This window comes from Geotrypetes seraphini, chromosome 3 (assembly GCF_902459505.1).
Source record: "Geotrypetes seraphini chromosome 3, aGeoSer1.1, whole genome shotgun sequence".
NCBI classification, from domain to species: domain Eukaryota; kingdom Metazoa; phylum Chordata; class Amphibia; order Gymnophiona; family Dermophiidae; genus Geotrypetes; species Geotrypetes seraphini.
In genome coordinates, this window is record NC_047086.1 from 398,602,165 (window position 1) to 398,620,506 (window position 18,342).

Sequence of the window (18,342 nt, forward strand, 5' to 3'; positions counted from 1 at the left end):
AATTGGACGAGGCTTAATTATAGTTTTTGGTGGACTTCATTGTGTCATGTGTATAAAATAAAAAGAATATTAGCCATTCAGAAAGGGCATTTTAAGAAATTTCAGGAGATTTGGGAGCTATTAGCAAAACACTGTAATGTTTAATTAATGTTTTTCCCTATGTCATGCACATCCGGGAGGGGGGGAGGATGGGGGGTCTGTTAGATTAATGAATTTAGATATATTGGGGTTCATTACAGAAATTTTATGTGGTTACATTGTGATTGTTCAGGAGGGAGGGAGGACTAATTCTGAAATGGATATTAATGGAATATTAAGTGTATTATTGATGTATAAAATGTGGTATTTATTGTTACACTTACTGTAAGTTTTGAAAATAATAAAGAATTGGGGGAAAAAAAGAAGCTTATGAGGAATGTTTGGCTATATTTGTTTAAATCCTCTAAATTGTATAGAAGGAACCAAGACAATTTGTAAGAGGAATTTGTGTTTACCCCTCTCCAGCTGATGCTGGCTCCAGTACAGGGAACTGTTGCCCAGGCAGTGGAGTGAACCTGGGAACAGATGCCAAGGCACCCCCCTTGTTGTGACATGAGATTTAATTGAGGACATACAGCTTGTAGTGAAAGGCAAATTTGTTATCGATAGATGATTTTAAGTTGCTGGATCCTGATTGGAACATCCCTGCTGTAATGTTGTCTAAAATTAAGGAGATCCTGGATTCTTTACAGGGACAACTGTTCTGGCAAATCAAATCCACTTGGGAGGAGCATACTGGGCCTGGTGCTTAAAATTTGGGAAAGTGTTTCTCAGGATCATAGCCATGGGGTGGCTACAGGGACCCAGCTCTTCCACTTTCAATTCAGCCTCCCTCCCTCGACACTAGTCAGAAAGACCTCACAATTTTAGCAAGTGGTAAAGCTCAGCAGGAATACTGGTAGTTAACAAGAATAGAATTTATGGTCTCAAATGCCTGCAATGTCCTACCTAATTCAAAGCAGACTTGTTTTTATTATGAAGTAGACATGCTAGCACTGAGGCTTTATGTTCTTTTCTTGTTTTAGCTACTGGTCTCCTTGTTGAACTGCAGCTGCTGCTTCTTACCCTGGCCTGTCATTAGCACTGCAGCAATTGAAAGGAAAGATGCTGGAACATCAGGAGGAGGGGAGGGGCAAAGATGCTGGGCTATGGTAGAAAAATAGAGTGGGGGATGTTACATTGTTGAGGGAGAAGGAGGAGAACAGAGAGGAAGAGATACTGAAACTATGATAAAAAACGGAGTTATAAAAAGGAATGTGGAGGAGATTTGATTTATTAATTTGATATATATCTTAAAACATACCAATATTAAAATATACCAATGTATAAATCCTCACTTAATACAACCTCTTTCTTCCAGTGTTGCACTGAATGCTGTCAGAATTCTTGGTGTTTCCAGTTCAATTTTTGCATTTGTATCTCTACAGGTATATTTTTGTTTTGTGTGTGTAGCAGAAATGAGGTATTTTACTAGCATGTACTTTCAGTGTAGAAATATGTAGCAGTCCTGTTTGACCTGGTTTGTCAGTAGGTGGTGTATTGGTGTTTTAAGGCCTGGGCCTAGTGTAATAATTGCAGTGATTCATGGGAGTTATGGTAAGGTAAGTGTACAACTGTCTGTTTTGCAGCGTTTTGTGTTACCTAACATTACTTGGCAGTGGAAGAATTGAATTGTTTCTAATGGTAGCTATAATGATTAATTGAAAAATTAATTGTAACCATAAAGTTGAAAATATTCTACCTGTTTGATGAAGTTACACTCTAATAGCTCCATTTTTGCAACAAGGTTCAGTTTCATATACATATATGCCTGTTCAAAGATTTTATGGTATAAGTTTTTCAAAATTTCACTTTCCTGAAGACTGCGCTTATTTAGCCATGCCTGTACCAAAAAAAAAAAAGAAAATATATTCATCTGAATGCAAAAAATAAAAAAAGTGTAAGCATAGATTAAATTTGTTTCACAGTTTTACTTGTAAGATTGGTTTCCAGTTGAGGGCAGAAGAACTGATGTAGACCATTCCCATTCTAGAAACAGTTGCTGGTGATGCATTCTCAATATTGTGGACTTCAAATAATAGCTTGCAATTTGGAGACATACAGATTCGATCTCCATTAGCAAGAGTAAGTGTCTTATTATCATCCAATACAGAATTCAGATTCTCAATCCAAATTGCATCTACAGGACCATCCAGAACTATCCAGATATTTTCACCTGGAAAACAAGAAGAAAACCAATAACACAGTTTTTCAGAAAACTAGCAAGAACAAACAATTCCTACTCTTCATCACATTTCACACATATACTTTTTAAACTACTTTTGGAAGAAAAATTATGAGATTGTCATATATGTTTCTTTTTTTTTTTTTTAAATCTTTATTCATTTTCAAATCAAACAACAAGTGCACAAAAATATAACATAAAAGTAATTCCAATATAGCAATTTAATATCTAATACATAGAATCTAATAGTGTAAAATTCCCACCCACCCACCCTTCATCACATTCTCAACTAAAATAGAATATACTATATTATACAAATTATTATAAAATATCTTATTAAATTACATCCCAAATCCACCCTCCCCCTTGAGTGTGCTAGATAAATCTAAAAAAGAAAAGAATTGATGTCTATTCATCACGATACTTTTCCAATGGCCCCCAAATCTTTGCAAAGTTATTATAATTCCCTTTTTGTACCGCTATTGTTCTTTCCATCTTAAAAATATGACATAACGAATTCCACCAGAATGTGTAATTAAGATTTTTGTAATTTTTCCAACTATTGGTAATATGTTGAATGGCAACCCCTGTCATAACTAATAAAAGTTTATTATTATGTGACGATATTTGACTCTTCTTCCTCATAGCCATTCCAAATAAAACAGTATCATAGGAAAGCATAACATGGTTTTCCAATAAAGAGTTTACTTCAGTCCAGATTGAATTCCAAAATAACTTGATGAAGGGACAATATAATGTCCCTGGTTCCAGATTACAGTGCCAGCATTTATTGGACTTAGAGCTATCTAATTTTTGTAAACGAACAGGGGTCCAAAACGCTCTATATCCGCCAATTTTAATCTTGGAGTTTATCCATAAAGATTGATTAGATGATTTATTAATTGGAATAGGTGTTAAGTTACTAATTTATCTCAATGTCATATATGTTTCTATCTATGTGTTATGTATCTGTGAGTGGAGGAGTGGCATAGTGGTTAGTGTACAGCCTGAGAACCTAAGGAACTTGGTTCCATTCCCAGTGTGGCTCCTTGTGACTCTGGGTCAGTCACTTAACCCTCCATTGCCAGGAAGAGAATACAAATTACCTGTATATAATATGCAAACCACTTTGATTGTATCCAAGTTTATTTATAATTTAATATACCAACCATCTACATGTATCTGACCGGTTTACAATGCTAAAAATATTAAAATAAACGTATGGGGTCAAAAATTTAAACAAAATGAGGACTAAGACAAGGACATAACTGGACATGAAGGAGCAAGGGGTGAGGAAAGTTGATAATTACGTTATAAAAGTAAAGAAGGGTCATCTCGAAGCAGGGACTTTAGATCATTTACTATTCTACTGTCCATTTATTTTGGCTTTTTGGAAATCAATATGGGGCCAAATAAATTGCTTGTTAGAAAATCCAGTGGCATTATCCTATGATACTGTGCTTTTTGGCATGTCAATGAGAGCTAAAAGTCAAATATCATCTAAAAACAACAGGCTTTTATTAATAATGACAGGAGTTGCCATACAACAAATTACGAGCAATTGGAAGAATTGGATGAGACTTAATTATAGTTTTTGGTGGACTTCATTGTGTCATGTGTATAAAATGGAAAGAATATTAGCCATTCAGAAAGGGAATTTTAAGAAATTTCAGGAGATTTGGGAGCTATTAGCAAAATATTGTACTGTTTAATTATGTTTTTCCCTATGTTATGCACATCTAGAAGGGGGGAAGATGGGGGTCTGTTAGATTTATGATTTCAAATATATTGGGGTTCATTATAGAAATTTTGTGTGATAACATTATGATTGTTCAGGAGGGAGGGGGGTCTATTACAATATTGGATATTAATGGAATAATAAGTGTGTTATTGTTGTATAAAATGTGGTATTTATTGTTACACTTACTGTAAGTTTTGAAAATAATAAAGATTTGGAAAAAAAAAAGTAAAGAAGGGTATGAGGGGAGGGAGAAAAACAGCAAGGATTGGGGGTCACTTTATAGAAGCGGTTCTTTATAATAAAATAATGCTGCAATTGAGGAGAGGTTACTATTTTGTATTGGTGACAAAATGAAGAGAGTAACCTTCTCGAATGATTCACAACCCAGAAGTCGGAGGTGATCAACTCCCAACTATGAAAATATAGTTGAAGATGACCTCCGATTGGCAGAGGGAGAGACAGATGTAAAGGAATTGAAACTATGCTCTCGAGTAAATGGTCAAAAAGACTGAGTGGATTTAGAAGGAGCAGATGGTTGAGGCTTCTGAGGGCGTTGCTGCTTTTTGTTTCTTCTGCTGTGGCCTGGAAGCAGCAGATAGTTTTGCTGAAAAATGCCTCTGATAAGAAGACGAGGACTTATATGGTCTGGCAGTGGATGATTTGTAAGTAAAGCATCCCAATACTTTTCATGGGCAGAAAGCTTTTGAGTGACATTCTCCATTGAGTCTCCAAAAAGCTCATCTCCTAAACAGGGAATATTAGCCAGCCAGTCTTGGAGGTTAACATCCATGTCAGCAATTCTGAGCCAAGACAATCTCTTCATAGCCACAGACATAGAAAAAGCCCTGGAAGACAATTCAAAAGCGTCATAATCAGATTGAACCATATACTGTCTTAATTGAGTAAGGGTGTGAACAATGTGCTGGAATTCCTTCGTTCGATGAAATGGAAGATATTTTTGAAAAACAGAAAGTTGTTTAACTAGATGTTTCATGTAACATGAAATAAAAGTTGTAATTAATGATCTAATTTGCCAGCACAGAATTTTGATAAAGATGTCTACCAAACTTATCCATAGTATGTCCCTCTCGACCTGGCAGGACTGAGGCGTAAACTTTGGATTGAGTAGATTTTTTCAATGTAGACTCCACCAGAAAAGACTGATGAGGCAGTTGAGGTTTGTCAAAACCTGGACTTGGAATAATCCTATAGAGGGAGTCCAATTTTCTAGGAGAAACATGAACAAAGATAGGAGATTCCCACTTTTTATGAAGAGTTTCTCTCAAGATTCCATGCAAAGGAAGTTTAATAAGCTCCTTAGGAGGATGTTTATAATCCATAGTTTCCAAAAATTCAGCACTATATTTGGAATCTCCTTCAAGCTTGATAGACAGTACACAAGGAAAGTCTCTCCATAGGGGATGACTTTCTAGGAGGAGTCTTACATGGAGAATGTGGCTCAGGAGAATCAATTTGAAGATCAGAATCAATGAGTAGTGATGGAGATCGATGCTGCCACTTGGAACAATGTTGGTCCGATGAAGAAGGCGATGCAGGATGTTTACGCTTCTCTGGATGTTTGGGAGAAATGTGTTTGGACGTGCAAGAACACTTGCTAGACTGAGAACGTTGAGGAGAAGAAGAAGAATTATTCTTCAACAAACTGGAATGGTGTCTGGAGGCACAGTGCTTCGATGCATGGCTGGATGATGACCAGTGTCGAGAGCCATGATGATGATGATGCATAGATGAAACAGTGATGGTACCGGATCCCGTGTGGTGTGACACTCAGGCTGGGCCACTACCAGTGGAGTTAGTGTCGGGGTAAGAAGTCGAAACATATCCCCATACTCCGCACAAAAGAGAGCATGGAGCTTCTCTTTGAAAATAAGCACCAGTACCTGTGGCTTCATTGCCGGTACCAACAGTGCTGCAAATTGTTCCAGAGAGAATGACTCGGATGGCAATGCACCCCTCGATTTTGAAACGAGTCGCATGATTGGCATCATGGCCGGCATGATTGGACTCGATGCCTTAAGTGGCCTATGACCCCATCTGGGAAACTGGTGGCTTTTTAGCTAGCTTACCAGAAGGAGCAATGACCTGCGACAATGTCGGTACATCGGATGCCACCAGTGTCTTTGTTGTCGAGGGCTTCGATGTGGACGCATCAGCTGCCTCCAAGCTGACACCGAACAACTTTTCCAGTTGTAGAATGTGGCTCTTTATGGTGCGTTTTTGAAGTGTGGAACAATGCGCACAGGACTCGATACACCATTTGTGGGGATCAGTGATTGAAATTGTCCTTTGGCAATTGCTGCATTTTTTAAACCCCATTAATGGGCGGGAAATCAATGGAAACACCGCCTCAGCCAAATCAAACTAATGACTGAGGCGAAAAAAGAGGCCCTGCCATCAAAACGCCCGAAGGCAAAAACAGGGAAGAAAAGAAATTCTCCCGAGTTATTTTTTTTTTTAGAAAAAAGGGAGAATGAAAGAAATAAAATAAATGCACGCGAGCGGGAATGCAAAGGCTGAAAAACAAACAAACATTCAAGAGCACGACTTCTTAGCTCCGCGGAAAACTAAGAACTGAGGAGCCACGCGCCTACATCAGGCAGGAAGGCACTCACGCATACGCAGTGCGGTCAGTCATGAACTTTCTAAAATTCTTAAAATGCCAGTGCATTTTTGCAGCTGTCTGTACCGGGACTCCGTGGATGATATCACCTACATATGAGAATATGCTGCATGCTTGTCCTGGGATAAATAAGTAACTCCTTTTACTAAGCCCGACAGCATGGGCCAGTATGGTAAATGCTCCGACGCCCATAGGAATTGAATGGGTGTTGGTGCGTTTGAGGCATGGCATTTGGATATGCAGCTTAGTATAAGAGGTCTAAGAGAAGTCTGGTCACATATAATTTAGTAGCCTTTTTGGTATTAATAATATTGAAGTAGCTATTTTATAGCTCTGTGAGAAATTAACTCCCAAACTAGACCCTAAATAGATGAATAACTGCATGAGCAGGAAAAATAAATTAAGGGTCAAGTATTAAACAGGGAGCAGGAATTTAGTTATACTGAAGAGCGAGACTTAGGTGTGATCATATGCAATGAACTTAAGGTGGCCAAACAGGTAAGAAAAGGTGGTGGCAAAAGCTAAAAGGATGCTTGGGTGCATAGGTCAAGGAATGTCCCAAAGGAGGTGACAATACCCCTAAGACTCTGATGAGACCTCATTTAGAATATTGTGCACAATTCTGGAGGCTGCTCCTTCTAAAGGATATAAATAGGATAGCGTTGATCCACCCTAGTTACATCTCTGGTATAAAATAAAGGTTAATATTAAAATTATGTCCATTTATGCATTTTTCTGGGATTTTTCTAGAAGGGTTGGTATTGGGGTGATCAGTGATTCTCAATGTTGAACTCATTTATCCCAAAATCCTACTGAGGTGGTGGTTAGGACCCTGAAAGTTAATTGAGGGGGTGTGAGGCTTTGGTAGCTAAATACCCTGGAAACAGGCATGGTTTTTAAATAAGACACCTTTTCTCATAGCCAGAAAGTTTCCAAGCATGCCATAACACATATTGCACCTGAATTATCCTGGGCAGACTCAATGGGACCTACATCATTTGCAATCACTTATTCAGGGCTTGTGTCAGCTCTATCCCAATATCCACATCTGCACCCTGCACAGCCTTTAACTGCAGTGACACAAATAGACTTATTGGCAACTTTGAAGAGACCATTGTTTCTGGAAGACATACTTCTGTTGCTGGCTCCAGGCAGGAGATATTGCTGGGCAAACATAGAAAATGACATGGTGACAAAATTCATCACTGTCCCTGTGAATAACTGTGGGAAACCATTTCCATGTCATTATTTAAGGAGAGAGAGAAGAATCAGAATATGAATAGGCACAACCACTGACCCTCAATCCTTGCATTAAAGAATGCTGATGTAGAAGGACTAAAGACACTAAAGAATGGCCCAACCCGACCATGTGCCTCAGGCCGCGCCCCCAGGTGGGACCTAAGGCTCCAGGGCCTATTCTGATTGGCCCACGCGCCTTAGGCCCCACCAGTAGGCGGAGCTTTGGGACGGATGGGCCAATCCGGCCTCATTCCGTCGTTGGCTGCCTGCCGGACAGGCGGGTTTGGCTCCCGTCTGTCCGGCCAACTACCAAAGGTACGGGGAAGGGGGGTGGGGGTGTCGTGGGGGTCGGCCAGGGGGGTCGCGGGTCGGCTGGGGGGGCGGTCGGAGGTTCTTGGGGGGGGGCGGTCGTTGGAGGGAGGGGGGTTTGCGTCGAGGGCAGGAGGGCCTGGGATCCCTCCTGCCCGTAATGTAGTGCGGGGTGGGGGTAGGGGGTCGCCGTGGCCAGGAGGGTTTGGGCTCCCTCCTGGCCCGATATTGTCGGGGAGTTGGGGAGTCGGCCGGGCAAGAGGGCTTGGGCTCCCTCTTGCTCCGATCGTGGATGCGGGTGCGGGTGGGAGCGCGTGCGAGCGGTCATTCGGGGTGGGGGTGTGAGCGGTCCTGCTGGGGGGGGTTAATCGGGCGTCGGGCGGGGTGGGAACTATGTAGAAAAACTTTTGTATACCGCGCTCACGCGTATAACGCGCGAGGGGTATGCGCGCGTTATACGCGTGAAAATACAGTAGTCCTATGATTGAATGAACTTGAAGCTATGTTTTTCTTAAGAAGGCAATAGGGATATTATTATAAATCTCTTCATTCAATTAGGACTTCATCAACCTGTCCTGAAAATGTAGAATTGGCTGGCTGAGTGCCAGTTATGATCTAAAGATAGTTTAAAATACTTTTCTATAACAATTACTCTCTTCATTATAACTTTAAAATTGCGCATCATTTCATTTAGGTTTACATTGAGCATACCTTTCTTAGCTTTTAAACTTTTTCTCCACAGTGTAGAGAATATCCCATCTGTCCAGTCATTGGTAGCAGCATCCAGCCTGCCAAACATTTGAGGAGCAGTAATAGCTTTTGGATTCATGCGCATCTCTCTGTGAGGCCTCCCGCACTCTGTCATTGCTTTCATTAGCATAGTTATAACTGTTGTTTTTCCAGAGCCACTAGGGCCAAGTGTCATTAAGCCATGGCGGACTCTTGCAGTCTCATATAACTGAAAGAAATTTAGCATTAAGATGTAATTTTATAAGAGAATCCATATAAACCATCATACTAACATAGTAAATGACGGCACATATTATCGGTTATGGTAGCCAGAGGCCCCCCCCCACTCTGTTCAGACCACATTCCTTCTTGACCAAATATTAGTATCACAATCAGGACAATTGGCAATTTACAACAGTGCCAACCACTTACAGCAAAGATACTCACCTGTAGCAGGTGTTCTCTAAGGACAGCAGGCAGATATTCCTCTCACATCTAGGTGACATCATCCAAGGAACCCAGCACAGACAGTCAAAAATGCACTGTCACTTTAAATCTTTAGGACTGTTCGTACTGAGCACATGTTGGTTCCTTCCCATCTCACATTGGCTTGCAGAGACCTGTAGTTCAGTAAGAAAACTAAGCAATCAACTAGTATAGCTGGTAAGGTTGTGAGAATATATGCTTGCTGTTCTCAGAGAACTCTGCTTTCTCTGAGGACAAGCAGGCATGATACTTTCGCATCTAGGACTCCCAAGCTGCCAGGATCATACCTCTGAGAAGAGGGTTATATTGTCAACTAGCATGAACCTGGTGAAAAAAAAGGGATGGAGGGTAAGTTGGCATTTAAGAAAAGAATAAATTTTGCAGAACTGTTTGTCCAAACCAACTATCTCATCTGGAATGATTCTCCAAATAGTAATAGGAAGTGAAGGTATTGAATGAGAACTGAGTGACTGCTTTACAAATGTCCTCAATTGATGCAGAATGAAGATGGATTACTAAAGTTGCCACAGTTCAAACTCTGAGCAGTGACACGGCTGTCAAGCGTCAGTCCAAGCCAAGCATATGCGAAGGAAATACTGTCCACTAGCCAATTGTAGATGGTTCTCTTGGCAAGAACTCTAAGTTTATTGGAGTCAAATGACACAGTGGCACTTTTGTGAGACTTGGTTTGATCCAAATACATTTACAGTCCAATGTGTGCAAAGTTGTCTCACCTTAGTGAGAATGTGGTTTTAGGAAGAAGACAGGTAGAACTATGGACTGGTTGAGATGAAATTCGGAGACAACCTTTGGGAGGAACTTAGGATGTGTTCAAAGAACAATACTATCATGGTAGAATTTGATATAGGGAGGATCAAATACTAGAGCCTGAAGTTCACTGACCCGGATTACAGATGGTAAGGCTATGAGGAAGACTACTTTCCATGTAAAATGTTTGAGTGAGTAAGGAGACTTCATCAAAATGGAGAGAACGATATTGAGGTCTCAAACAACGGCAGGGGACTTGAGAGGAGACTTTATATGATAGAGGTCCTTCATGAATCTAGAAACCAACGGGTGCATTGATAATGGTTTCTTGCCTAATGGCGAATGAAAGGCACTGAGATGAAAATATACTGAAGTAGGTTTCAGACCAGAATCAGAAAGGTGAAGGAAATAGTCCAAACCAGATGGAAATAGACATGTAAACTAAACTAAACTAAACCTTAAATTTATATACCGCATCATCTCCACGGGAGTGGAGCTCGACACGGTTTACAAAGCTTAAAAATATAGGAAGAGAGAGGAGAAAGATTTACAAGGGCGTATGTAAAGAGGGGATGTAATAAGAGAAGAGATGTTATATGTTAGAGAAAAGCCAGGATTTCAGTTGTTTTCGGAATAGTTGGAGGGAGCCCAGGTTCCGCAGCGGGATAGTGAGATCGTTCCAAAGGCCCGTGATTTTGTAGAGGAGGGATCTTCCCAGTTTTCCTGCGTGGAGGATGCCGTGTAGAGAGGGGAAGGATAGTTTATGTCTGTGGGCTGATCTGGTGGTAGCAGGCGTCAGGGTGAGGAAGGATAGAGGGATTAGGGGCGGAAGGATGCCGTGAATGATCTTGAACGCCAGGCAGGAGCATTTGAAATGAATTCTGAAAGGACTGGGAGCCAGTGAAGATTGGTAAGTAGTGGGGAGACGTGATCAAATTTGCGTTTAGCAAAAATCAGTTTGGCTGCAGTATTCTGGATAAGCTGGAGTCTGCGAAGACTTTTTTTTGTTAGGCATAAATAAATGGCATTACAGTAATCGAGTTTGGATAGGATAATGGATTGTACAAGGACGGTGAAATGTTTTTGGTGAAAATAGGATCTAACTCTCCTCAGCATGTGGAGGCTGAAAAAGCATGATTTTGCCAGGAAATTCAGGTGATCGCTGAAGGAGAGGGAGGAATCGATAGTGATGCCGAGGACCTTGCTTGAGAACTCAAGGTGCAGAGCAGGGCCTGTGGGTAGTGTGAAGAGGGTGGGCAGGTGATCTAATTTTGGGCCGAGCCAGAGTAATTTTGTTTTTGATTCATTTAATTTCATCTGTACAGAGAGGGACCAGGCGTGAAGTCTCATTATGCATGAAGTGATGTTCTCTTGGAGGTTTGTCAGGTTCTGATCTGTTTCGAGGAGGATAAGGATATCGTCTGCATATGTGTATAGTGTTTCAAGGGGGGATAGTTTGAGGAGCTTCAGGGAGGTCATATACATGTTGAAGAGAATAGGGGATAGGGGAGAACCCTGTGGGACACCACAGGAAGGTGTCCACGAAGCAGATTTGGAGCCGTTTGCGTTGACAATGTAGGAGCGAGCGCGTAGGAAGTTTGAGAACCACTTTAGGACAAAGGAGTCTATTCCTATCTCAGAAAGTTGGTAGATTAGTATGTCATGGTGCACTACGTCGAAAGCCGCGGAGAGATCGAACTGTAGGAGAACGGCAAATTTGTTTCGAGCGTGATCTTCTAAAAGCTAAGTTACTCACCATTTCATATTCTGCTCTTTTCACTGGTTTTCAGCATTATATCTGCTTAATTTCTCTTCTCCTCCCTGTTTCTTACTAAAAAAAAAATATAAAAAAGCACAAAAAAATCCTTCTCTTTCCTCTGTTAAATCTTATTTCCTCTTCCTGCAGTTTTGTTTAAAATACTGTGTTTTAGGTGGTATAGAGCCTATATTTCTGGTGCCTGTGGCTCAGAGTGACTAAAGTAGGGAAAATCCTGTTATAAATCCTGTGTTTTAGGGCAGCACTGATAGAACCTGCAGTTTTGTTTAAAATACTGTGTTTTAGGTGGTATAGAGCCTATATTTCTGGTGCCTGTGGCTCAGGGTGACTAAAGTAGGGAAAATCCTGTTATAAATCCTGTGTTTTAGGGTAGCACTGATAGAACCTGCAGTTTTGTTTAAAATACTGTGTTTTAGGTGGTATAGAGCCTATATTTCTGGTGCCTGTGGCTCAGGGTGACTAAAGTAGGGAAAATCCTGTTATAAATCCTGTGTTTTAGGGTAGCACTGATAGAACCTGCATTTTTGTTTAAAATACTGTGTTTTAGGTGGTATAGAGCCTATATTTCTGACTCACTAGTTTTTAGCCATTGTGTTTGATTAGGTGGAGAAGGGAGGGGTTCTGTTTTACTTCTAAGGTTAATTGCATTATCTTTGGGACATTGCTGAAACAAGGCTGCCCTGTGAACTTCTAAAAGCTAAGTTACTCACCATTTCATATTCTGCTCTTTTCACTGGTTTTCAGCATTATATCTGCTTAATTTCTCTTCTCCTCCCTGTTTCTTACTAAAAAAAAAAATATAAAAAAGCCCAAAAAAGTCCTTCTCTTTCCTCTGTTAAATCTTATTTCCTCTTCCTGCAGTTTTGTTTAAAATACTGTGTTTTAGGTGGTATAGAGCCTATATTTCTGCCTTACTAGTAGTCTTACTTATAGTCCCACCAACCCCAGGGACCACTATTCATATATAGAGACCCATATAATCAGGACTTCACAACCAATCAAGATGACCTTTATTCTATGCAATCACTGTGGTGCTTTAATTCCAAGACATACTATTTGGAGGCTTAAGGCTTGCCCCATCTGTCTTCAACTTGCCAGTATTAAGGAGGAGCTCTGCAAACTTAAACAGGAATTGAATACAATTAAAGCAGCTTCCATCACTCCACAAAATCATACCAACTTACCACCTCTACCTCAAAGAATAAAACAGCTCAGGAATAAATGGGTCACAGTAGGCTCAGGAAGACTGCGACATGTAACACAGAAACATCCACCTTCACTAATATTACCTCTACAGAATTCCTTCGCTCCACTAGTGCACTGCGATATTCAGGAAAACAGAAGGGAGGTGGGACTGGAACCAATGAAGGTAACTCAAGAGAACAAGCGCATCCTAAGTACAAATAAAAAAGCCAAAAACAGAAAACTATTACTGTTGGGGGATTCCATCATCAGAGGCATTAACCTTGGAACACAGGGCGAGGAGTCCAAAATAGTGAAATGTCTTCCAGGATCCTCAGCTACCAGGAGTTCCAGGCAAATACTGACTATAATTAAGGAAGAAACTAAGGATTTTAACACTGATGTTGTTATCCATCTGGGAACAAATGACCTGGCCAACAACTCCACACTTGCAGCACAGAAAGCTTTTCGGGAGCTTGGTGAGGGCGTGAAACCTTTTGTAAAGACTTTAGCTTTTTCTGAAATACTGCCTGCACATGGAAAAGGAGAGCAAAGAATGAAAAACACAGAGGACTTTAATAGATGGCTCAGAGCCTGGTGTCATCAAGAAGGCTTCAGGTACATAGGAGGATGGGGAAATACATGGAAGGACAAGAAGCTATATTGCACTGATGGGCTACATATTACTACAGCAGGAAAAAGAAACCTTGCAGAGAAATTCAGACAATATTTTTCCAGGCATTTAAACTAGAAGGTGGGGGTGGTGTATGTACGAAGGACAATTATAGAGACCACCCCCGGCAAAAGAAAAGATGTGATAGTAGTAAAGGCTGCAACATAAGCAATATCAGCAACTCATTTCTTAGTATTGCAACGGAAAGTGAAACGACACAAAAATCCATACGAAAAAGGAGATTATCGCTGAAAAATAGCTGGAAAGCGATGACCACAAATGCTCGCAGTCTAAGCAACAAAGTTCATGATCTGCAAGCCCTGATATTAGAGGCAGATCTAGATATTGTTGCTATCACAGAGACATGGTTCAGTGAATCACATGGATGGGATGCAAACATACCGGGATATAATCTTTTTAGGAAGGACAGAGATGGTCATAAAGGTGGAGGAGTAGCTCTCTATGTAAAGATCAATATCCAAGCGACCGAAATGCAAGGGACCTGGGGAGAGGAAGAAGCGATATGAATTGCTCTGAAAAGAGAAGATGGAACTTCTATCTACGTGGGTGTAGTCTACAGACCTCCGACTCAATCGCAGCAAATTGATAAGGATCTGATTGTGGATATCCAAAAGTTTGGAAGAAAAGAGGAGGTTCTGCTGTTGGGAGATTTCAACCTGCCGGATGCGGACTGGAATGTTCCGTCTGCGGAATCGGAAAGAAGTAGGGAGATTGTGGATGCCTTTCAAGAGGCTCTGCTCAGACAAATGGTGACGGAACCCACAAGGGAAAAAGCGATATTGGATCTGGTCCTCACAAATGGAGAGAGTATCTCTAATGTTCGAGTGGGTGCTCACCTGGGTAGTAGCGATCATCAAACGGTTTGGTTTGATATAACGGCTAAAGTGGAGAGCGGCCGCACGATACTTAAAGTCCTAGATTTCAAACGTACGGACTTTAATGCAATGGGAAAGTACCTGAAGAAAGAGCTGTTAGGATGGGAGGACATAAGAGAAGTGGAAAGACAGTGGTCTAAGCTGAAAGGAGCGATAAAAATGGCTACGGACCTTTATGTGAAGAAAATCAATAAAAACAAAAGAAAAAGGAAACCGATATGGTTCTCCAACCTAGTGGCTGAGAAAATAAAGGCGAAAGAGTTGGCGTTCATGAAATATAAAAAAACCCAAGAAGAGGAGAGCAGAAAGGACTACAGGGTGAAACTGAAAGAAGCCAAGAGAGAGATACGTTTGGCGAAGGCACAGGCGGAAGAACAAATGGCTAAAAATGTAAAAAAGGGAGATAAAATTTTTTTCAGATATATTAGTGAAAGGAGGAAGATAAAAAATGGAATTGCTAGGCTAAAAGATGCTGGGAACAAATATGTGGAGAGTGATGAGGAGAAAGCAAATGTGCTAAACAAATACTTCTGTTCTGTGTTCACAGAAGAAAATCCTGGAGAAGGACCGAGATTGTCCGGCAAAGTTACACGAGAAAATGGAGTAGATTCTGCGCCGTTCACGGAGGAGGGTGTTTATGAGCAACTTGAAAAACTGAAGGTGGACAAAGCGATGGGACCAGACGGGATCCATCCCAGGATACTAAGGGAACTCAGAGAGGTTCTGGCGAGTCCTATTAAAGACTTGTTCAACAAATCTCTGGAGACGGGAGTGATTCCTGGGGATTGGAGGAGAGCGGATGTGGTCCCTATTCATAAAAGTGGTCACAGGGATGAAGCAGGAAACTACAGGCCGGTGAGCCTCACTTCAGTTGTTGGAAAAATAATGGAAGTGTTGCTGAAAGAAAGGATAGTGTATTTCCTTGAATCTAATGGGTTACAGGATCCGAGGCAACATGGCTTTACAAAAGGTAAATCGTGCCAAACGAACCTGATTGAATTTTTTGATTGGGTGACCAGAGAGCTGGATCGAGGACATATGCTAGATGTAATTTACTTGGATTTCAGCAAAGCCTTTGATACAGTTCCTCATAGGAGGCTGTTGAACAAACTTGAAGGGCTGAAGTTAGGACCCAAAGTGGTGAACTGGGTCAGAAACTGGCTGTCGGACAGACGCCAGAGGGTGGTGGTTAATGGAAGTCGCTCGAAGGAAGGAAAGGTGACTAGTGGAGTCCCTCAGGGTTCGGTGCTGGGGCCAATCCTGTTCAATATGTATGTAAGTGACATTGCTGAAGGGTTAGAAGGAAAAGTGTGCCTTTTTGCAGATGATACCAAGATTTGTAACAGAGTAGACACCGAAGAGGGAGTGGAAAATATGAAAAAGGATCTGCAAAAGTTAGAGGAATGGTCTAATGCCTGGCAACTAAAATTCAATGCAAAGAAATGCAGAGTAATGCATTTGGGGATTAATAATAGGAAGGAACCGTATATGCTGGGAGGAGAGAAGCTGATATGCACGGACGGGGAGAGGGACCTTGGGGTGATAGTGTCCGAAGATCTAAAGGCGAAAAAACAGTGTGACAAGGCAGTGGCTGCTGCCAGAAGGATTCTGGGCTGTATAAAGAGAGGCGTAGTCAGTAGAAGAAAGAAGGTGTTGATGCCCCTGTACAGGTCATTGGTGAGGCCCCACTTGGAGTATTGTGTTCAGTTTTGGAGACCGTATCTGTCGAAAGACGTAAGAAGACTTGAGGCGGTCCAGAGGAGGGCGACGAAAATGATAGGAGGCTTGCGCCAGAAGACGTATGAGGAGAGACTGGAAGCCCTGAATATGTATACCCTAGAGGAAAGGAGAGGCAGGGGAGATATGATTCAGACGTTCAAATACTTAAAGGGTATTAACGTAGAACAAAATCTTTTCCAGAGAAAGGAAAATGGTAAAACCAGAGGACATAATTTGAGGTTGAGGGGTGGTAGATTCAGGGGCAATGTTAGGAAATTCTACTTTACGGAGAGGGTGGTGGATGCCTGGAATGCGCTCCCGAGAGAGGTGGTGGAGAGTAAAACTGTGACTGAGTTCAAAGAAGCGTGGGATGAACACAGAAGATTTAGAATCAGAAAATAATATTAAAGATTGAACTAGGCCAGTTACTGGGCAGACTTGTACGGTCTGTGTCTGTGTATGGCCGTTTGGAGGAGGATGGGCAGGGGAGGGCTTCAATGGCTGGGAGGGTGTAGATGGGCTGGAGTAAGTCTTAACAGAGATTTCGGCAGTTGGAACCCAAGCACAGTACCGGGTAAAGCTTTGGATCCTCGCCCAGAAATAGCTAAGAAGAAGAAGAAAAAAAAAAAAAAATTTAAATTGAATCAGGTTGGGCAGACTGGATGGACCATTCGGGTCTTTATCTGCCGTCATCTACTATGTTACTATGTTACTATGTTACTATGTTAGTTGTTGCACCTTTGAAATTAAGGAAACTAGAAGGGACTCGGTGCTGAAATTGGGCCTAAATCCGTATTGGTAGTGTTGGAGAATGGAGAATCTCTCTAGGTAAGAGGAGAGCTGAGTAGCGACTATGGTCTCTAGAAGTTTTGTTAAAAGAGGGATGTTAGCTATGGGGCGGTAGTTCGATGGTAAGGAGGGGTCTAGATCGGCTTTTTTCAGAAGAGGGGATAAGGCAATGTGTCCCATTTCTGTGGAGAACAGGCCCGATAGTAAAGCTTTATTTATAAGGTTAGTAAGGGAAGAGATGGCCTGCACAGGGATGTTTTCGTAGAGGTAGGATGGGAAAGGATCTAGGATGCACTTGCAGGATTTGAGTTTGAGGCAAAGTTTAGAGATCTGGGGCTCGGATACGAGTTCGAAAGTAGTCCATGATCTGTCAGCAGGGATAGGGTCGGAGTCCTTCGGAGGAAGAGAGTTGTAAGAGATAGCTGGGGGGAATGAGCTCTTTATGGTAGTGATCTTATCGTTGCAGAATTTGGCTAGGTCATTTGGAGAAGGGAGGGGGGGAGGGGAAGAGTCATTTTTAGAAGTTAGGTTTCGCCAGATGTGGAACAGTGTACTGATTTGATTTTTTGACCTGGAGATTTTATCTCCATAGAAATTCTTCCTAGCTTTTTATGTACGGAGTTGTAGAATTTGTTGTTTTCTCTCCAGGATAGCCTGTCTGAGGGGGATTTCGATTTTTTCCATTTTCGCTCCAGGGCCCGACATTTCTGTTTTAATTCCCTTTGGTATGGGAGATACCAGGGAGCCTTATGAGAGTAAGAGATGGGTTTAGTGGCTAGAGGGGCAAGAGCACGGTATGTGGTTTCGGAAAGAGTCACCCAGTTGTGCCAGATTGAGTCTGGGTCCGTGTGATTGGGAAGAGGAGGAAGTTTGTTAAGAAACTGGGACCAGAATAATTCACTTGTGATTTTTTTATGGTAGGTGATGGAGTGTGTGGCTCGGGTTGGGGTACCAAGGTCTGACATGAAGACAGGGAGGCAGAAAGAGCCTAGGAGGTGATCGGACCAGGGGACATGTTCCCAACGGGTCCCGTCAGTGGAAGTTTTGTGCTCAGTCAGGTCAAGAAAGCTGATGATGTCAATGGAGTGTCCCTTTTCGTGGGTAGGAGTGGGCGGTGGAGCAGTGAAGCC

General features: G+C 41.7%; 1 protein-coding gene across 1 annotated transcript in view; it reads right to left on the reverse strand.

Moving 5' to 3' along the window:
* Positions 1 to 18,342, reverse strand: part of DNAH8 (dynein axonemal heavy chain 8) — a 1,666,792-nt gene that overhangs the window by 415,488 nt on the left and 1,232,962 nt on the right. Inside the window, 3 exon segments of the mRNA XM_033937418.1 lie at positions 1,781 to 1,921; positions 2,013 to 2,254; positions 8,905 to 9,151. Coding sequence (XP_033793309.1) covers positions 1,781 to 1,921; positions 2,013 to 2,254; positions 8,905 to 9,151 — 630 coding nt within the window.